This window comes from Natrix helvetica (assembly GCF_964273705.1).
Source record: "Natrix helvetica genome assembly, chromosome: W".
Taxonomy (NCBI): domain Eukaryota; kingdom Metazoa; phylum Chordata; class Lepidosauria; order Squamata; family Natricidae; genus Natrix; species Natrix helvetica.
In genome coordinates, this window is record NC_138555.1 from 82668812 (window position 1) to 82690083 (window position 21272).

General features: G+C 50.5%; 1 protein-coding gene across 1 annotated transcript in view; it reads left to right on the top strand.

The window, feature by feature from the left end:
• Window positions 1-21272, top strand: part of LOC309400629 (capping protein, Arp2/3 and myosin-I linker protein 3-like) — a gene marked incomplete at its 3' end in the record, with an annotated part of 67020 nt that overhangs the window by 29153 nt on the left and 16595 nt on the right. Inside the window, exons 6-22 of the mRNA XM_081969189.1 lie at window positions 246-343; window positions 2526-2596; window positions 4492-4565; window positions 5985-6060; window positions 8827-8915; window positions 9105-9199; window positions 9473-9559; window positions 11128-11237; window positions 12038-12115; window positions 13897-13973; window positions 14090-14194; window positions 15130-15199; window positions 16891-16972; window positions 17748-17844; window positions 18421-18475; window positions 19663-19835; window positions 19959-20027. Of these exons, the coding sequence (XP_081825315.1) occupies window positions 246-343; window positions 2526-2596; window positions 4492-4565; window positions 5985-6060; window positions 8827-8915; window positions 9105-9199; window positions 9473-9559; window positions 11128-11237; window positions 12038-12115; window positions 13897-13973; window positions 14090-14194; window positions 15130-15199; window positions 16891-16972; window positions 17748-17844; window positions 18421-18475; window positions 19663-19835; window positions 19959-20027 (1506 nt within the window). The remainder of the gene's footprint in view (window positions 1-245; window positions 344-2525; window positions 2597-4491; window positions 4566-5984; window positions 6061-8826; window positions 8916-9104; window positions 9200-9472; window positions 9560-11127; window positions 11238-12037; window positions 12116-13896; window positions 13974-14089; window positions 14195-15129; window positions 15200-16890; window positions 16973-17747; window positions 17845-18420; window positions 18476-19662; window positions 19836-19958; window positions 20028-21272) is intronic.

The following is a 21272-nucleotide window of genomic DNA, read 5'->3' on the forward strand; positions in this document are numbered from 1 at the left end:
GAAAGAGAAATATCTGCCTCTAACTAAGATTGAACTCAAAGCCTCCTGATTGCGAGGCGAGAGCTGCACCTCTAGGCCACCGCACCACTCCCTACAACAGACACTGAAAAGAGCGACTTATGACCGTTTTCCAGACTTACGACTATTGCAACGTCCCTGGGGGTGATGTGATCAAAATTCAGACTCAGGTGCTCCTGATATAAATTCGATTTTTTCCTCCCCCCCCCCACCTTATTCCATTCCAGCTGCCTGATCCGTCACGGGAACGTGGAAACGCCGGAGACCTCCCGGGACGTCTCCCCCAATTCGGAAAGTTCGAATTCCACCATTCACAGCATTTGCGGTGAGAGAAGGCGAGCGACGCGCGGAGTCTGGCTTGGGTTTTCAGGCCCCGCATCCTTGTACTCCAGAGAGTTTCGGGCACTGCTATCTTCCCCGCGAAGCCAATTGTATGAAAATTTAATTACCGTTATGGTATATTTTTCCACTTAGCCCACTGACCTGAATCCCGGAAGCATTCTTATAAAAAGCTACAAATTGCTTTGCTGGATCGGGCCATGTCCACTTAGCCACGTAATTCTGCTTTTAAGCGTTCGTAGCCATTGAGGCTTTAGAAGCATATAAATCAGATTTCTGTCATCTCCCCCCACCCCACCCCCCACCCCCAGTTCTTGGCTATCCAAGGTATATTGCTTGCAGTGGCTGAGGTTTCATTTCAAGGAAGCCGAACGCAGAAAAAAATCCATTTTAAACCTCATGGTTTGTTAGTTGTTGGTTCCTTCTAAATGTTTGACAGTTGTTTAGGCTAAAGATTATAAATATAAATGTTATAGACCTAGTCAGAAATGAAGGGCTCCAGCCATGCTGGAAACAGAATTTGGAAGGAGCCGTTTGCGAGAACTCTCAGCGAGATGTCTGTCGCCCAAGCGGTCTTCCTGAAATATTAGATTCTCTAGATCAGGGGTGTCAAACTCAAGGCCCACAGGCTGGATCTCGCTCCCCTGGAAACAGCAAAGGACCAGCTCACAGTGCCTTTGCCAGCAGCGAAAACGGAGCTCAGGAGGGCTACAGGAGAACTTCGCAGCCAAAAATAAAGCCCAGGGGGGGCGGCAGGAGGATATTGCAGCTGAAAACGGAGCTCAGGAGGGCTACAGGAGAACTTCGCAGCCAAAAATAAAGCCCAGGGGGCGGCAGGAGGATGTTGCAGCTGAAAACGGAGCTCAGGAGGGCTACAGGAGAACTTCGCAGCCAAAAATAAAGCCCAGGGGGCTGCGGGAGGATATTGCAGCCGAAAACGGAGCTCAGGAGGGCTGCAGGAGGATGTCACAGCTGGAAACATAGTCCGGGAGGGCTGCAGGAGAATTTCACAGCCAAAAATAAAGCCCAGGGGGCTGCAGGAGGATATTGCAGCCAAAAACGGAGCTCAGGAGGGCTGCAGGAGGATGTCACAGCTGGAAACATAGTCCGGGAGGGCTGCAGGAGAATTTCACAGCCAAAAATAAAGCCCAGGGGGCTGCGGGAGGATATTGCAGCCAAAAACGGAGCTCAAGAGGGCTGCAGGAGGATGTCACAGCTGGAAACATAGTCCGGGAGGGCTGCAGGAGAATTTCACAGCCAAAAATAAAGCCCAGGGGGCTGCAGGAGGATATTGCAGCCAAAAACAGAGCTCAGGAGGGCTGCAGGAGGATGTCACAGCTGGAAACATAGTCCGGGAGGGCTGCAGGAGAATTTCACAGCCAAAAATAAAGCCCAGGGGGCTGCGGGAGGATATTGCAGCCAAAAACGGAGCTCAGGAGGGCTGCAGGAGGATGTCACAGCTGGAAACATAGTCCGGGAGGGCTGCAGGAGAATTTCACAGCCAAAAATAAAGCCCAGGGGGCTGCAGGAGGATGTCACAGCTGAAAACATAGTCCGTGAGGTCTGCAGGAGAACTTCACAGCCAAAAATAAAGCCCAGGGAGCTGCAGGAGGATATTGCAGCCGAAAACGGAGCTCAGGAGGCCTGCAAGATAACTTATCAGCCAAAAATAAAGCCGAAGGGGCTGCAGGAGGATATTGCAGCCAAAAACGGAGCTCAGGAGAGCTGCAGGAGGATGTCACAGCTGAAAACATAGTCCGGGAGGGCTGCAGGAGGATGTCACAGCTGAAAACAGAGCCCGGGAGGGCTGCAGGAGGACATCGCAGTAGAATACAGAGTCCGGGAGGGCTGCTGGAGGACAGTGCAGCCAAAAATGGAGCCCAGGAGGGACGCACGCTCTATTTTCACTGGCAGAGGGCTGCAGGACGTTGAACGGGCCATGCCCACCCCAGCCTCCCGAAGTCCTACACATCCCCGATGCGGCCCTCAATAAAATTGAGTTTGACACCCCCGGTCTAGATGACAGGTTTGGGTTAAGAATGAAAGGGGAATTCTTGTAATAAGGTTGCAAGTGCAAGTCGGATCTTCAGCTTGTCAAGCTTGGCCAGGAAAGCAGTTGAGAGGGAATGTAATTCTTTTTTTGGGGGGGGGTTTGCCCTCGCCCTCAGGAGGTTTCTCGGAAACGTATGCCGCCCTTTGCGATTACAATGGACAGTCTTGCCGGGAAGAAGTTCAGTGGGTGAGTTGATCAGCCAAGAGGAGGGAGGGGTGGCTTGTTTTCTTCATCAAAACTTCCTTCCTTCCTTCCTTCCTTCCTTCCTTCCTTCCTTCCTTCCTTCCCTCCCTCCCTCCCTCCCAGGCAGGAAGCCTTGTTTCCTAAAAACTCACCTACTCGCAAGTGTGTGAGGAGCTGAAGATCTTTGCCCTCAATTTGAGAGAGAAAACATCTTTACTTTGGCAAACAGGCTTCTTTGCCACCTAAAAATGCCTTCTTCTCCCTCTCCTCACCTCTTCCATTCCTCTCCTCACCTCACCTCACCTATCCCTTTCCTCACTTGTTCCTCTCTTCTCTCCCCTTCTCTTCTCTCGTCTCCCTCTCCTCACTTCTTCCTCTCCTTTCCCCTCCTCTCCCTCCCCTCACTTTTTCCTCTTCGCTCCTCTTCTCACCTTCCTTTCTCTCCCCTCTCCTCACCTCTCACTCACCTCACTTCTTCCTCTCCTCTCCGTCTCCTCACCTCTCCTCTCCCCCTTCCTTCCTTTCTCCTCTCCTCATCCTCATTCTCCTCACTTCTTCCTGTCCTCTCCGTCTCCTCACCTCTCCTCTCCCCCTTCCTTCCTTTCTCCACTCCTCACCCTCACTCTCCTCACTTCTTCCTCTCCTCTCCGTCTCCTCACCTCTCCTCTCCCCCTTCCTTCCTTTCTCCTCTCCTCACCCTCATTCTCCTCACTTCTTCCTGTCCTCTCCGTCTCCTCACCTCTCCTCTCCCCCTTCCTTCCTTTCTCCTCTCCTCACCCTCACTCTCCTCACTTCTTCCTCTCCTCTCTGTCTCCTCACCTCTCCTCTCCCCCTTCCTTCCTTTCTCCTCTCCTCACCCTCATTCTCCTCACTTCTTCCTCTCCTCTCCGTCTCCTCACCTCTCCTCTCCCCCTTCCTTCCTTTCTCCTCTCCTCACCCTCACTCTCCTCACTTCTTCCTCTCCTCTCCGTCTCCTCACCTCTCCTCTCCCCCTTCCTTCCTTTCTCCTCTCCTCACCCTCATTCTCCTCACTTCTTCCTGTCCTCTCCTGTCCTCTCCCTCCCCCTTCCTTTCTCTCTCCTCTCTTCAAGTCTCACTCCTCACTTCTTCCTCTCCTCTCCCTCTCCTCATTTTTTCCTCTTCTCTCCCTCCTTCCTTTCTCTCTCCTCACCTCACTCTCCTTCTTCTTCTCCTCTCCCCTCCTCTCCCTCCCCTCACTTTTCCCTCTTCTCTCCTCCTTTCCCCCTTCCTTTCTCTCTCCTCCCCTCTCACTCTCCTCACTTCTCCTTCTCCTCTCTCCCTTCCCTGACTTTTTCCCCTTCTCTCCTCCTCTCCCCCTTCCTTTCTCTCTTTTCTCCTCTCTTCTTCCTCTCCTCTCCCTCTCCTCACCTCTTCTCTCCCCCTTCCTTCCTTTCTCCTCTCCTCACCCCTCATTCTTCTCACTTCTCCCTCTCTTCACCTCTCCTCTCTCCCTTCCTTTCTGTCTCCTCTCCTCACCTCTCCCTCCTCACGTCTTCCTTTCCCTCTCCTCTCCTCTCGCTCTCCTCTCCTGTCCTCTCCTCTCCCTCACTTCACCTCTTCCTCTCCTCTCTCCTCCCCTCTCTTCTCCCACTCCCTCCCTCTCTCCTCTCTTCTCCTCTCCCCTCTCCCTCTCCAAGAATTTTCCTTCAGTCCTCTTTCTTCTGATGACTCTGCAGCCTCTCATCTATCCTTTCTGTACTCTGAGGCTTTCCCTCCCACTCCCAAGGTCCTTCGCCCAGGCCATGACAATGGGGGAGAGGAGGAGATGGGAAGAACAGGGGTGCTTAATGGAGCCGCTGGAGGCCTTGGGAGGAATCAATGGAAATTGTAAAAATAATTGAATGTTTTCTTATCTCTGGTCCTTCAACCGCTTCCAGGATGTGGACACGATTTATCATTCCGAAGACAACCGGGAGTTCAACCTGTTGGATTTCTCTCACTTGGAAAGTCGGTGAGAAGCTACCTTTAGAGGCCTCCACCAGTCAGGGGTCTCCCCTCCCCTACCTCCCCTACCCCAGGTCCTCCTGGACTGATGGTCTCCTCTCCGAGCCTGGTACCCACAGTTAGACTGTAATAGAATAACAGAGTTGGAAGGGACCTCAGAGGTCTTCTAGTGCAACCCCCCTGTAGGAAACCCTACACCACAAATGGTTTATCCAAGATCTTCTTAAAGACTTCCAGTGTTGGGGCATTCACAACTTCTGGAGGCGACTTCTGTTCCACTGGTTAATTGTTCTAACTGTCAGGAAATATCTCCTTATATCTAAGTTGCTTCTCTCCTTGATTAGTTTCCACCCATTGCTTCTTGTCCTGCCCTCAGGTGCCTTGGAGAATAGTTTGACTCCCTCTTCTTTGTGGCAACCCCTGAGATATTGGAAGACTGCTATCATGTCTAAGAGTAAGGTTCTACATTTAGGCAAGAAAAACAAAATGCACAGGTGCAGTATAGGTGGTACCTTGCTCAATAGTAGTAACTGGGAGAGGGACCTTGGAGTCCTAGTGGACAACCATTTAAATAGGAGCCAGCCGTGGGCAGCAGCTGCCAAAAAAGCCAACACAGTCCTAGGCTGCATCAACAGAGGGATAGAATCAAGATCACGTGAAGGGTTAATACCACTTTACAATCCCTTGGTAAGGCCACACTTGGAATACGGCATTCAGTTTTGGTCACCACAATGTAGAAAAGATGCGGAGACTCTAGAAAGAGTGCAGAGAAGAGCAACAAAGAGGATTAGGGGACCGGAGGCTAAAACATAGGAAGAACGGTTGCAGGAACTGGGTATGTCTAGCTTAAGAGAAAGAAGGACTAGGGGAGACATGATAGCAGTCTTCCAATATCTCAGGGGTTGCCACAAAGAAGAGGGAGTCAAGCTATTCTCCAAGGCACCTGAGGGTAGAACAAGATGCAATGGGTGGAAACTAATCAAGGAGAGAAGCAACTTAGAACTGAGGAGAAACTTCCTGACAGTGAGAACAATTAATCAGTGGAACAGAAGTTGCCTCCAGAAGTTGTGAATGCCCCAACACTGGAAGTCTTTAAGAAGATGCTGGATAGCCATTTGTCTGGAACGGTATAGGGTTTCCTGCCTAGGCAGGGGGTTGGTCTAGAAGGCCTCCAAGGTCCCTTCCAACTCTGCTATTGTATTGTATTATTGTATAACTCCCAGAATTCATCAGTCAAAATGGCGGCTGGGGAACTCTGGGAGTTGGAGTCCACACAGCTTTAAAGGGACGAAGGTCGAGAAACGCTAGAATTCAAGACTAAGTTTTAAAAGCAGAGGAGAACTTTGTGAGGTGAAGTATCGCTGGTTTATCCTCCTTCTCTAACTTCTTTTTCCTTCTTCCTTTTCCATTTGTCTTCTCGTCCCAGAGACCTCGCTTTGATTGTGGCAGCTTTGGCTTATAACCAGTGGTTTACCAAACTTTACTGCAAGGATTTGCGGCTGGTAGGTTCCTGCCACTGGTCCTTGAGTCCTTTCTTATTTGGGGTCACCTGTCCACTGAAGGGAGTCCTCGCCTTTCAAGATGGATGGGTGGGAAAAATGGATGGATGGATGGTGGATAGGTAGGTGGGTGGGTGGATAGATGGATGGAAGCAAGGATGAATGGATGGAAAATGGATAGATAGAAAGATGAATGGGTGGGAAGAATAGAGGGATGGATAGATGGGTGGGTGGGTGGGTGGATGGACGGATGGATGGATAGAGGAAAATGTGGATGGACAGATGGATGGATGGATGCAAGGATAGATGAACGAATGGATGGAAAATGGATGGATGGATGGATGGATGGATGGGACGTACATACGTATGTACAGGTAGAGGAAAGTATGGATGGATGGATAGAAGGATAGATAAGGGATGGATGGAAAATGGATGGATGGATGGATGGTGGATAGGTAGGTGGGTGGGTGGATAGATGGATGGAAGCAAGGATGAATGGATGGAAAATGGATAGATGGAAAGATGAATGGGTGGGAAGAATAGAGGGATGGATAGATGGGTGGGTGGGTGGGTGGACGGACAGATGGATGGATAGAGGAAAATGTGGATGGACAGATGGATGGATGGATGCAAGGATAGATGAAGAAATGGATGGAAAATGGATGGATGGATGGATGGGACGTACATACGTATGTACAGGTAGAGGAAAGGATGGATGGATGGATGCAAGGATAGATGAACGAATGGATGGAAAATGGATGGATGGGACGTACATACGTATGTACAGGTAGAGGAAAGTATGGATGGATGGATGGATAGAAGGATAGATAAGGGATGGATGGAAAATGGATGGATGGATGGATGGTGGATAGGTAGGTGGGTGGGTGGATAGATGGATGGAAGCAAGGATGAATGGATGGAAAATGGATAGATGGAAAGATGAATGGGTGGGAAGAATAGAGGGATGGATAGATGGGTGGGTGGGTGGATGGACAGACAGATGGATGGATGGATAGAGGAAAATGTGGATGGACAGATGGATGGATGGATGCAAGGATAGATGAACGAATGGATGGAAAATGGATGGATGGATGGATGGATGGGACGTACATACGTATGTACAGGTAGAGGAAAGTATGGATGGATGGATAGAAGGATAGATAAGGGATGGATGGAAAATGGATGGATGGATGGATGGTGGATAGGTAGGTGGGTGGGTGGATAGATGGATGGAAGCAAGGATGAATGGATGGAAAATGGATAGATGGAAAGATGAATGGGTGGGAAGAATAGAGGGATGGATAGATGGGTGGGTGGGTGGATGGATGGATGGATGGATAGAGGAAAATGTGGATGGACAGATGGATGGATGGATGCAAGGATAGATGAAGAAATGGATGGAAAATGGATGAATGGATGGATGGGACGTACATACGTATGTACAGGTAGAGGAAAGTATGGATGGATGGATAGAAGGATAGATAAGGGATGGATGGAAAATGGATGGATGGATGGATGGTGGATAGGTAGGTGGGTGGGTGGATAGATGGATGGAAGCAAGGATGAATGGATGGAAAATGGATAGATGGAAAGATGAATGGGTGGGAAGAATAGAGGGATGGATAGATGGGTGGGTGGGTGGGTGGATGGAAGGATGGATGGATAGAGGAAAATGTGGATGGACAGATGGATGGATGGATGCAAGGATAGATGAAGAAATGGATGGAAAATGGATGAATGGATGGATGGTGGATAGGTAGCTGGGTGGGTGGATAGATGGATGGAAGCAAGGATGAATGGATGGAAAATGGATAGATGGAAAGATGAATGGGTGGGAAGAATAGAGGGATGGATAGATGGGTGGGTGGACAGACGGACGGATGGATGGACAGATGGATAGAGGAAAGTGTGGGTGGACAGATGGATGGATGGATGCAAGGACAGATGAACGAATGGATGGAAAATGGATGGATGGATGGGACAGATGGATGTACGTACAGGTAGAGGAAAGTATTGATGGATGGATACAAGGATAGATAAGGGATGGATGGAAGATGGATGGATGGATAGATGGATGGATGGGTGCGAAGAATGGATGAATGGATGAGTAGATGATGGTTGAGTGTGTGGGTGGATGGACAGATGGACGGGTAGAGGAAAGTATGGATGGATGGATACGATGAAGGGATGGATGGATGGATAGATGGATGGGTGAGAAGAATGGATGGATGGATGAGTAGAGGATGGATGGATGGATCGGTGAGTAGATGGATGAATGGATGTAAGGATGAATGAAGGGGTGAATGGAAAAATGGATGGATGGATAGAGGAATGGATAAACAGACAGATGGATAGATGCCAGGATGGATGAAAGGATGGACAGAAAAATGGACGGACAGACGGACGGACGGATGGATGGATACAAGGATAGATGAAGGGATGGATGGAAAATGGATGGATGGATGGATGGATGGGTGAGAAGAATGGATGGATGGATGAGTAGATGATGGATGGATGGATAGATGAGTGAGGGGTGGATGGATGAATGGATGCAAGGATGAATGAAGGGATGGATGGAAGAATGGATGGATGGACAGACAGATGGACAGATGCCAGGAGGGATGGAAAGGATGGACAGAAAAATGAATGGATGGATGGATTGATAAGGAGGCTGCTCAAACGGTCGGCTGGACCTCTAATCATCCAGGCCAGCTCAAGTCCTCCTCCTGCCTCCTTCTCTCCTTCCCCCCTTTTCTTCTCCCTTTCCAGGGCTCCGAGGTCGCCGAGCAGATTTTGCACACGGTGAGCAAGTCTCACCACTTGGAGGAACTGGTGCTGGACAACGCAGGGTTAAAAACGTGAGCCCCGTCTCTCGATTTTGACATTCCCCGGGAGTGACCCCCAAAGGCGGATGCTGCTGGGGGAGATCATTTCTCTCCTCCTCCTCCCTCCATTCTTATCCCTTCCATCTTTCTCACGTCGCAAATCCTGCTTCTCCGGTTAAGATTCCCCGCCTGATCTGCTCCTCTCCTTCTCTTCGGCCGCAGGGATTTTGCCATCAAACTCGCCAACGTCCTGGCGGAAAACGCCAACACTGCCCTCCACGTCCTGACGCTCTCCCACAACCCCTTGGAGGACAAAGGTGAGGGACACCCCGCCCCCCAGGGCTCCCCCATAAATTGAGCAGAGGGGCTTCAGCTCCCAGGATGCTGGCTGGGCTGGTGTTAGGGGTTCCCACCACATCTGGAGGACAGGGGGGCGGGTTTGAAGATAAGGGATACAGCAACGTCCGCGAACACTGGACCCTGCAGAAGACTGTGGGATGATCTAAGCTTGCTTTGAAATGGGGGGGGGAGTCCTTGGCAGGGAGGAGAAGACCCTGACCCCTCTCTCTTCTCTCCCCCCCCTTGCACAGGTCTGGGGGCCCTGAGTCAGCAGCTCCTGTGTTTTCCCAAAGGCCTTAGCAAACTTTGCCTTTCCAAGACCGGCATCACTGCTAAAGGTACCCCCCCGGGCACCGTTGGAGAGAGGGAGGGATTGGAAGAGGGAATCTGTGGTGGGCGCTGCTTTGGAGAAGGATCTTGGAGCAGCGATGCTGCCTTGGCCTTCCTTTCGAATCCTTCGAGGTAGCTGAAGGAGGGAGGGAGGAAGAAGGGGAAGAAGGAAGGAAGAATGGAAGAAGGAAGGAGGGAGGGAGAAAGGGAAGGAGGGAGGGTTGAAAGAAATGAAGGAAGGAGGGAGTGAGGGGGAGGGAGAAAGGAAGGAGAGAACAATAGAAAGGAAGAGGAGGGAGAGAGTGAGGAAGTAGAGAAGGAAATAGAGGAAGAGGAAGGCAGAAACAGGAATAATGCAGGGAGGGAGGAAAGGAGGAAGAAAGAATGGAAGAAGGAAGGAGGGAGGGAGAAAGGGAGGGAGGGAGGGTTGAAAGAAATGAAGGAAGATGAAGGAGGGAGGGAGGAAAAGCGGGAGGGAAGAGGAGGGAGGAAGGAAGGATAGAGGGATGGAAGGAAGGGAAGGAAGGAGGGAGGGAGCTGGAGGGAGAAAGGAAGGAGGGAACGATAGAAAGAGGAGGGAGAGAGTGAGGAAGTAGAGAAGGAAATAGAGGAAGAGGAAGGCAGAAACAAGAGTAATATAGGGAGGGAGGAAAGGAGGGAGGAAGGAAGGAATGGAAGAAGGGAGAATGAAAGGAAGGGAGGGAGGATTGAAAGAAATAAAGGAAGATGAAGGAGGGTGGGAGGGAAGGGGATGGAGGAAGGAAGGATAGAGGGATGGAAGGAAGGAAAGGAAGGAGGGAGGGAGAAAGAAAGAAAGGAGAGAACGATAGAAAGGAAGAGGAGAGAGAGAGTGAGGAAGTAGAGAAGGAAATAGAGGAAGAGGAAGGCAGAAACAGGAATAATGCAGGGAGGGAGGAAAGGAGGGAGGAAGGAAGGAAGGAAGGAGGGGAGGGAAGAATGGAAGAAGGGAGGAGGGAGGAAGAAAGGATTAAAGGAAATAATGGAAGAGGAGGGAGGGAGTAGGGAAGAAAATAAAGGAGGAGGAAGGCAGGGACAAAGACAGGAGCAAAGGAAGAATGGAGGGAGGGAGGGAGGGTTGAAGGAAATATAGAGGAGGGAGGGAGGAAGTAGAGAAGGAAATAAAGGAAGAGGAAGGCAGGAGCAAAGGAAGAATGGAGGGAGGGAAGGAAGGAAAGGAAGGAGGAAGGGAGGGGGAAAGGAAGGAGAGGAGGGAGGGAGGGAGGGAGGAAAAAAGAGGAAGGGAGGAGGGAAGAAATAGGGAGGGAGGAGGGAAGGAAGAAGGAAGGGGAGGGAGGGAGAAAGGAAGAGGGAAGAAAAGGAAAGAAGGAAAGAGGGAGGGAGGAAAGAAGTAGAGAGAAAAAAGAGAGAGAGAGAGCCTGGGGAGGGCTAATTGGGCCCTCTCCAGATTATGAGGCCTTTGTTTCCCAGAAGGTCTCCTTGGACTACAACTCCCAGGATTCCTCGGTCAGCCTAGCCATTGCAGGGGATTCTGGGAGTGGAAGTTGGGGGAAGTGGGCCTTGAACCCTCAAAGTTGCTCTCTGCTTCCTTGCTCAGGACTTGCCGTTTTGTGCCAGACCTTCAGTGCCAACCCAGCCTTCACCAGTTCTCTCCGCCATCTTGACTTAAGCAAAAACCCCGGCCTCCTGGGCACCGACGAGGCTAATGTGAGCGATTGGCACCTCATCCCTTGGCCTGAAGTGGGAGAGAGGGCTTCCTGCCTTGAGCAGCGGGGGGGGGGGGGGGGGTTGGACTAGAAGACCTCCAGGGTCCCTTCCAACACTGTGATTCTGTTCTTCCTCTTCCTCCTCCTCCTTTCTTCCTTCTCCTCCTTTCTTCTTCTTCTTCTTCCTCTTCCTCCCCCTCCTCCTTCATCCCCCTCCTTTCTTCTGCTGCTCTTGCTCTTCCCCTCCTTCTCCTATCTTCTTCTCCCTCCTCTTCCTCCTCCTCCTTTCTTCTTCCCCCTTCCGTTCCTCCTTCTTCTTCTTCCTTTCTTCCTCCCACCTGCTCCTCCCCCTCCTCCTTCACCCCCCTCCTTTCTTCTGCTCTTCCTTCTCCTCTTGCTCTTCCCCTCCTTCTCCTATCTTCTCCTATCTTCTTCTCCCTCCTCTTCCTCCTCCTCCTTTCTTCCTCCCTCTTCCGTTCCTCCTTCTTCTTCTTCCTTCCCCTTCTTCCTCCTCCTCCTTTCTTCTTCCTCCTCCTCTTCCTCCTCCTCCTCCTTTCTTCCTCCTCTTCCTCTTCTCCCAACTCCTCCCTCCTGCTATGCCCGTCCCCCCCTCAACCACAGCGGATGTCGGGCGCCAGGCATCTGAATTTGGATCGCCCGACTGTGACAGGGTGGAAATCATTTCTTCCCTTTTTTTTTGCCATTTTGTCACGTTGAAAGATCGGTAAACAAACTATTTGTATGTCTGCCTTTTATCCCGGTTTGTTTACGATGCCTTTCTTTTTTGGGCTTCCCGACAAGAGTTTCTACTCCTTCCTGGCACAGCCTAACGCACTGATTCACCTGGACGTATCCTCCACGGATTGTGCGGTAGACGCGGTAAGGAGGACTTCAGAGGACGGATTTGGGGGATGGGTTGGCTAAAGCAGGGGTCCCCGATCACCGGGCTGTGGACTTTTACCGGGCTGCGGCCCATTTGTAAGCGGGCTGCACCAGCCGCAGCCTGCCACGCGTGCAGGCAGCTCTGTTCTGGGTCAAATGGAGTTGATGAACGCCTGGCGCTCACACAGATCAATCTGCCGAGCCAGAAAAGTTGGGGACCACAGCTTACGGAGTGCCTATGGCAGGGGTGTCAAACTCAAGGCCTGAGGGCCGGATCCGGTGTGCTTTGATCTGGCCCATGGAAACAGCACTCTGGAAACAGCAAAGGACTGGCCTGCGGTGCCTTTGTCGGTGAAGCTCTGTTTTCGCTGGCAGAGGTTTTTCTGACCTAGGCTTCCCCTGAGCCTGAGCTGTCCAACAGCCCTCAGATGGAGAGTCAACAGCCCCCAGGTCTAGAGGTGGCTGATGAGGAAGAGGAGGAACAGCTGGGTCCAGTGCCTGACACACAGATGCACAGAGGGCAGAGGAGAGGAGAGCAGTGGAAATCTATGGGCTGATCCTCGAGATTATTCTGACCTAGACTTCCCCAGCAGCACGAAGCCGAGTCCTCGTCCCGATAAACCCCTTTTATTTAAATGACAGTGAATTCCTCTCCAGCAAAGTCTTTCCTCTCCCACTCAAGATAGTTCACAATTACCGACCTTGATCAGGCTTGGAGAGTGGCCAGGCCGATCTCTTTCAGACGCCGCAACACTAGGCAAGAATGCAGGAATGAACGAACGGCCTCCTGCAAACTCCACTCCCCTTTCGCTCCTCTTTTATTCCCTCTGGGAGGGGCCAGAGGGGTCCAGCTGTGGCCTTACTCCCAAGTCGACCCCTGTTCCTTAGCTGTTCCCTTCGTCTGGCAACTACACTGGGAACAGGCTCCAGCTGTTCGTCTGCCTCACTGATGTCTGACTCCGAAGGCAGCTGATAACTGTCGGACGTCCCTGGCCCCATCTCTGCCTCCGACACAGAGCCCTCGTCCGAGCCTTTCCCAGACTCCAGGACTGGCCCATGTTCCTCCCCAACCTCCTCGCTGTCCGACTCTGCTGCCAGCTGTGCTGGCGGGCCACAACAAGAGGATTGCAGGAGGCCGTTGCAGCTGCAAACTGTTTCCCCTGGCAAGGCGTCGGGCCAGCGAAAACGGATCTCCCAGAGGGCTGCAGGAGGCCGTCACAGCAGAAAACAGGGTCCGGAATGGGGAACCACACACACTTCCCCAAGCTCCATTGTCACTGGCAGAGGGTTGCAGGAGGCCGTGGGGCCCGGGAGCGTCTTTTCCCTGGCAGAGCACTTGTGCCACCACAGGTGTTCCCGTCAGGAGTGACGTCAAGCTGGCCATGCCCCCCCACAACCAGTGGTGCGTTCCTACCGGTTCGGCCCGGTTCGGCTGACCCAGTAGTGGTTTGGCGGCCTGGGTCACTGGAACCGGCAGCGACCCAGGCCTGCCACGCCCCCGAACTGGTTCTCTGGGTGGCGCCGTGGGTGCCGCCATCTTGTTTTTTGCTTCTGCGCACATGCTTATTGTACTGCCCGCGGCACGCCCACGAGCAAACCAGCAGTCGTGGCTGCCAGGACCCACCCCTGAAGACAACCCTGAAATGAAAACGAGTTTGACACCCCTGAGCTACGGCGTTGTGGCTTGCCAACTTTGGATGGTGTCCTGGCAGTTAGTAAGCAGGGTCACGGTTCACGCCTGGGTGCGTGTGGTTTATTTATTTGTGGGTTTTTTGTAGCTTTTTAGTGCGTTGCTGCACGGCTGCTGCCCTCGTCTCTGCTACCTCAATCTTTCGCGAAACACCTTTCCCCACCGGTAAGGATAATGCCGTTTTTAACACCTGCAAAGGGAGAGGAGGGGGGTCTTTTTCTGGCTAAGAAATAAGAGGATTTCTCTTTCCACCCCCCCCGCCCCCCCCCCACCTTCCCCAGGAAGGGAAAAGAATTCCCCCCCTCTCTGAAGCAGTTTTTCTGCAGTGCCTACTCGCTCAGCTTTGTGAATCTGTCCGGCATCAGGGTCCCCGTAGAAGCCTTGCGGTGAGTCTCATGGTCTCGGGTCCCGCGTTGAGCGGCTCCTGGAACAAAACTCAGAGGGGTTGTCTCCTGGGCAATATCACGGAGGTGTCGAGTCGTAAAACAAAGGGAACGACCCTGGGAGGTGGTGGGGAGAGAGGGGGGGGACTGGTCCAAAGTCACCCAGTCACATTTCATGCCTAAGGTGGGACTAGAACTCAACGTCTCCTGGTGATTGGTCCAAAGTCGCCCAGTCACATTTCATACTTAAAGCAGGACTAGAACTCACTATCTCCTGGTGATTGGCCCAAAGTCACCCAGGCATATTTTGTACTTAAGGCAGGACTAGAACTTACCATCGCCTGGTAATTGACCTAAAGTCACCCAGTCACATTTCATACCTAAGGTGGAACTAGAACTCACTGTCTCCTTGTGATTGGCCCAAAGTCACCCAGTCACATTTCATACCTAAGGTGGAACTAGAACTCACTGTCTCCTTGTGATTGGCCCAAAGTCACCCAGTCACATTTCATACCTAAGGTGGAACTAGAACTCACTGTCTCCTGGTGATTGATCTAAAATCACCCAGTCACATTTCATACCTAAGGCAGGACTAGAACTCACCGTCTCTGGGTGTTTGGCCCAAAGTCACCCAGTCATGTTTCATGCCTCAGGCAGGACTAGAACTCACATCTCCTGCTTTCTAGCATGGTACCTTAACCACTAGACCAATCTGTCTCTCAAATACACCTGTTATTTGCCCAGGTGTTGTGAGTGTTTGTTCGGACAACAATTTCACCCCATTCCTGATGTTGTACATTTTTGGGTGGTTTAGCCTTTTAACTTCATTTCATCTATAAATATTTGGTGGTTTGATGGGCCACCTTGTTAAAGACAGGGAAAAATAGACAGGCCAAAATGTTGAAAAGCAATAATTTGTGTTTGTACCCCTCACACAGGTCTCTCATGCAAGGTTTGTCTGCCAACACCCACCTCAGTGACCTGCACCTGGATTTGAGTGGATGTGAGGTAAAATCGGGATACAGGGGTGGAATCTATCTATTAAAAAATGTCTGCGTGTCCCAGCATAACTCTGGAACGCCTGGAGCATTTTCAACCAAACTTGGTACACAGATGACTTCCTCTCTGGAAACAAATACTGTGGGAGTAAGACACCCCTAAGGCCCCTCAGGGGGGGGGGGTTCTGTTAAGATACAGCCTGTTGTGCCTTCAAACGGCTTCTACTGTACTGCCGTAAAATGGCTCCTACTGTACAGCGCATTGGAGTTGCCATGGTAACGGCTTCACAGTACTCCACCAGGGGGCTCCCTCTGGTAAGGGGGAAAATTCAACATTAGAAATTACGTTTGGTCTGGACATTTTCCCCCATATAAATAAATACCCGGGCAACCTCAGGCTATCGGCTAGTTAGGATATAAAATTAAGATAGGCATCCATGAAGTGCATAAAGCTTTTGGCACATCTCTCCTTCGACCAGCCTCTCTAGCAGAACAGAACTGAACAGTTGAAAGGGACCTTGTAGGTCATCTAGTCCAACCCCCTGCCAAAGCAGGGGACTCCGAGAACTCCCACACTCAAACTTTACACCAAGTTTAAACTTCACACTGGTAGTCCTTGACTTAATGGCCACAACTGAGCCCAGAATTTAAGTTGCTAACCGAGACATTTGTTGCGTACCGTTTGATGACATTTTCCCGCCACGTTTGATCAGTGAATTGCCGTAATTGTTTAGTGAGGAACCTGGTTGTTAAGTGAATCTGGATTGCCCAGCGACTTTCACAATAACAATATTAATAATCTCTGTCAATTTTTCAAAACATAAGTAATCCTTATTATATTGTTCAAACATAAACATTCCAAAAATGCCTCGCTCATCTTTATCTCTGCCTCCATATCTATCTTTCTTGTGGTGTCTAAACATTTCTCTATTACACATGAACAAGTTTAACTAAGTTTCCATTTATATCGATCCAGTGTACGCTCCCATGGTTAATAATCTCTGATCGCATTTATCCAATGTATACAATCCTCATTATATTATACGTCTTCTCTTCAGTCCTCCCATTCTTATCCATTTTAATCCAATTCACAATGACAGTAGGAGCAATGTTAACGAGATACCCTTCGTGCTTATCCAATTCACACTTTTTATGATCATCTCATTATCACGTTCATCAAATTATATAGTCTTCTTGTTAAACTGTACATTGAAAGAAAAACACCTAACATCTGTAAGCTTCTAATCTGTGATTTGTATTCATTCTCCCGTAGAAACAATTTGTGTTTTAATGTTTCCCCGATCTAATTTCATTTCTGCCTCTCTAGTTTAGAACAGGCTGATTTCATATTTGAAGGGCGATTTCGTTCACCCATCATCTTTTTTGAAAGGGGGGATAATTTTGTGGGAGGGTTGGCAGCCGTTGTGTGAGTGCAGCCAGTGGTGGGTTTCAGCCGGTACGGCACGGTACAGCCGTACCGGTAGTAGCCGGGAGCAGCTGACAGCGTACTGCTACGGTGGCTCGTTCGGCCCACCCACCTGCCCGCCCGCGTTCTATACCGGTTTTTAAAGCAACTGGCCAGTTGTGCATGCGCGAGCTCCGATAAGCAACTGGCCATTAGAAGCCGTGGCTCACAGGTTGGGGACCCCCGCCATACGATAAATAAATAAACACCGATTTCTTTCCGCCTTTTTATGTTAGCTCCGTTCTCCGGGAGCTCAAGTCCTTCAAGAACAGATGCCCGGAATAAACGCCTTGAGCGGTCTCGATATTTCGGATAACGGTGAGTCTCCAACATCCTGCGAAGTCTGAAGAACGAAGGGGTAGAATCGGAGAATCACGTCCTTAATATCGGGTTGCGTAAACAGACGCATAGAATACAAATATAATAGCAGAGTTGGAAGGGATCTTGGAGGTCTTCTAGTCCAACCCCCTGCCTAGGCAGGAAACCCTATACTGTTTCAGACAAATGGCTATCCAACATCTTCTTAAAGACTTCCAGTTTTGGGGCATTCACAACTTCTGGAGGCAACTTCTGTTCCACTGATTAATTGTTCTAATTGTCAGGAAATTCCTCCTGAGTTCTAAGTTGCTTCTCTCCTTGATTAGTTTCCACCCATTGCTTCTCGTTCTGCCCTCAGGTGCCTTGGAGAATAGTTTGACTCCCTCTTCTTTGTGGCATCCCCTGAGATATTGGAAGACTGCTATCATGTCTCCCCTAGTCCTTCTTTCTATTAAACTAGACACACCCAGTTCCTGCAACCGTTCTTCCTATGTTGTTGTTAAGTGAATCTGGTTTTCCCCATCGATCGCAAAAGCGGATCCGGTGACCCCAGGTCATTGCGACCATCATAAATACGAGTCAGTTGCCAAGCAGCTGAATTTGGATCATGTGACCACGGGGAATGTTACAACGGCCCTATGTGTGAAAAATGGCCGTCTGACTTTTTTCCATGCTGTCATAACTTTGGACGGTCGCTAAGTGAGGTGTTTGTAAGCCGAGGATTACCTATACAAGGAAATAAACATGATCACTTCCTGTTTTCTCATCCCAACAGGCTTTGATGCAGATTTGATCACTTTGCTTCCGGCGTTGAGTAAGAACAAGTCTTTGAAACATCTCTGGCTCGGGAAGAATTTTAACGTCAAATCCCGGTGAGGTTTTTTTTTGGGGGGGGGGGGGGGGAAACAGGCGCCATATTTCTGAACCCGGTGAAGTTAAAAGAGTTTTTAGGCTGGGCCACGATGTCAATTGTAATAAGCCGACCATGAAAGCAGTTTGTTTCTCCATTTTCAATCTCGGCAACGTTACGACGGGTGTCGACTTTAGGTTGGACAGACAAAGAAAGAAAGAAAGAAAGAAAGAAAGAAGTCGTATTTATGACAATTGCAGTGTCCTGGGCTAATATGATCCCTTTTTCCAACCTTCTGACAAGCCAAGTCAATGGGGAAGCCTGATTCACTTAAGGCCCATGGTACTATGTAACAAGTGCAGTGATTCACTTAAGAACTGTGGCAAGACAGGTGGTAAAACGGGGGCAAAGCTCGCTTCACAAGTGTCTCAAATAGCCACAGAAACCACAGGTTCAATTGTGGTCGTAAGTTGAGGACAGACTTGTAATGAGTGCTATTCCTTCCCAATTCCGAATGTAAGGAGGAGGAGGAAGAGGACGGGGTATTGAGGACGATGTAAAGTTGACAGGAGCCATTTTTAATCTTTTTTTACCTCAGGACCCTGGAAGAAATTCTCCAGAAGTTAGTGCAATTTATCCAAGAAGAAGAGTGTGTAAGTTCTTGGCCGGTGCAAAGCATAATTCGCTAGAATTATGATTAGTATTATTTATGGGTTGTTCATCGTTTAATGACCCCGTAATCTCTTGCAACTGAATGGAGCAGAGTATTTACTGGCCAGACGCCTTTCCTGTTGTCAATGCGGAGTTTTGTTCAGCAGATTGTGCCCAGAGAGAGAAATATCTCTCTCTACCAAGGATCGACCTCACAGCCTCATCAGTGTGAGGCGAGATCTCCGCCTCTAGCCCACCACACTGTAGCGCTTATGAGTTGTTCCTAGCAAAATGTGTTAAGTTGAAGATGGTTCTGGGGTGACGGGAACAGGGGTAGAAACTGGGTTTTTTTAGGGGATCCTGTTGTGGCCCACCAGCGGAGCTTCCAGCAGATTCGGACAGTGAGGAGGTTGGGGAGGAACCTGGGCCAGTCCTGGAGTCTGGGGAAGGCTCTGATGAGGGCTCTGTGTCGGAGGCAGAGAGGGGGGCCAGGGCCGTCTGACAGTTATCAGCTGCCTTCGGAGTCAGACATGAGTGAGGCAGAAGAACAGCTGGAGCCTGTTCCCAGTGTGCTCATGCGCAGAGCTGCCAGACGAAGGGAACAGCTAAAGAACAGGGGGTCGACTTGGGAGGAAGGCCACAGGTGGACGATGAATGGCCTCTCCCAGAGGAAATAAAAGAGGGAGCGCCAGGGGAGTGGAGCTTGCAGGAGGCCATTAGTTCGCTTCATTGGTTGGGGACACTGCGTGCCACCTGCAGCACGGGTGCCATAGGTTCACCGTCCCGGGTCTAGGGTCAGACATCAGTGAGGCAGAAGAACAGCTGGAGCCTGTTCCCAGTGTGCTCATGCGCAGAGCTGCCAGATGAAGGGAACAGCTAAAGAACAGGGGTCGACTTGGGAGGAAGGCCACAGGTGGACGATGAATGGCCCCTCCCAAAGGAAATAAAAGAGGGAGCGCCAGGGGAATGGAGTTTGCAGGAGACAATTACTTCACTTCATTGGTTCGAGACTCCTTGCCAAGTATAAAAGGGGGTTTTCGTTGGGACCAGGTGTTTGCTTCCTGCTCTCGGGAAGCCTCAGTCAGAACAAGAAGAGGGGTAGAAGCTGGGGTGTTTGTTTGTTTTAGGGTATTCAAAATGGCTGTTCAGCCCCCTCCCACTCCTTTCTCTCTACTCCCCTCCCCAAAAGTCCTTACAGTCCTTCTCGGTGGCCGATTCCCGGCTGAAAACCCGCTGTAGCATCCTGATCAACGCTCTGGGGAGCAACACTTGCCTGACCAAAGTGGACCTCAGCGGGAACAACATGGAGGATCTCGGCGCCAAAATGTTGTCCAAGGCTCTGCAGATCAACAGCACGCTGAGGTAAGGAGGCCTGGATGACACCACGTCCGACGGCAGAAGCTCCGGCTGTGAGAGAGGGACTCCAACGGATGCCTCCGAGGGGAGAAAGCTCACTCTAAACCAGATTATCTTCCTCCTTTCTAGAAGCATCTCCTGGGACAAGAATGGGACCACTGCCCAAGGCTTCCAGGACATCGCCCGGGCTTTGGAGAAGTGAGTGAGCAGGGATGTCCACCTTGAGAAAGAGGAGGATGAACCTTCTCTCTGGATGGCAGTTTTTGAGCCGCTGGAGACAAGAAGCAAATTTTTGGTTTTGAGGGTTCCGGAATCCTTCTTGAAGCGTCAGTTGGGAAGGAGCCACAGCTCAGCTGGACGGAGAGGATGACAGAGAGGAGGGGAAGGAGAAGGGGTGGAGATGGAGGAGAAGGAGTAGGAGAAGAGGAAGGGATGGAGAAAGAAAAGAGATGGAGGGGAAGGGAATGGAGGAGGAGGAGGAGGAGAAGAGGAGATGGAGATGGAGAAGGGATGGAGAAGGAGAAGAAACATAGGAATAGATGGAGAAGGAGAAGGAGGAAGAGAAGAGGAAGGGATGGAGAAGAAAGGAGGAGGAGGGATGGAGAAGAAATGGAGAAGGGATTTAGAAGAAGGGGAAGAAAAATAGGAATAGATGGAGAAGAAGGAAGAGAAGTGGAAGGGATGGAGAAGAAAGGAGGAGGAGGAGGGATGGAGAAGAAGATGGAGAGGGATGGAGAAGGAGAAGAAAAATAGGAATAGATGGAGAAGGAGAAGGAGAAGTAGGAAGAGAAGAGGAAGGGATGGAGAAGAAAGGAGGAGGAGGAGGGATGGAGAAGAAGATGGAGAAAGGATGGAGAAGAAGGAGAAGAAAAATAGGAATAGATGGAGAAGGAGAAGTAGGAAGAGAAGAGGAAGGGATGGAGAAGAAAGGAGGAGGGATGGAAAAGAAGATGGAGAAGAAGAAGAAGAAAAATAGGAATAGATGGAAAAGGAGAAGGAGGAAGAGAAGAGGAAGGGATGGAGAAGAAAGGAGGAGGAGGGATGGGGAAGGAGGAGGAGAAGGGAGGAGAAAAGGAAAAGAGGAAGGGATGGAGGAAAAGATGATATGGAGGAGAAGAGAGGAGGAGAAGAGAAAGGGATGGAGGAAGAGGAGGAGGAGGAGGGGAAGGGATGGAGAAGAAGGGGAAAGAAAAATAGGAATAGATTCAGACAGAGAGGGAGGAAGAGGGGAGGAAGGGATGGAGAAGAAATGAGGAGAGATGGAGAAGGAGGAGGAGATGGAGGAGGAGGAGGAGAAATAGGAGAAGAGGAAGGGATGGAGGAAGAGAAGATGAGGAGGAGCAAGAGGGGAAGGGATGGAGGAGAAGGGGGACGAGGAGAAGGAAGATGGAGGGAGATGGGAGGAAGGAAGATGGAGAGAGGGAGGGAGGAAAGAAGATGAAA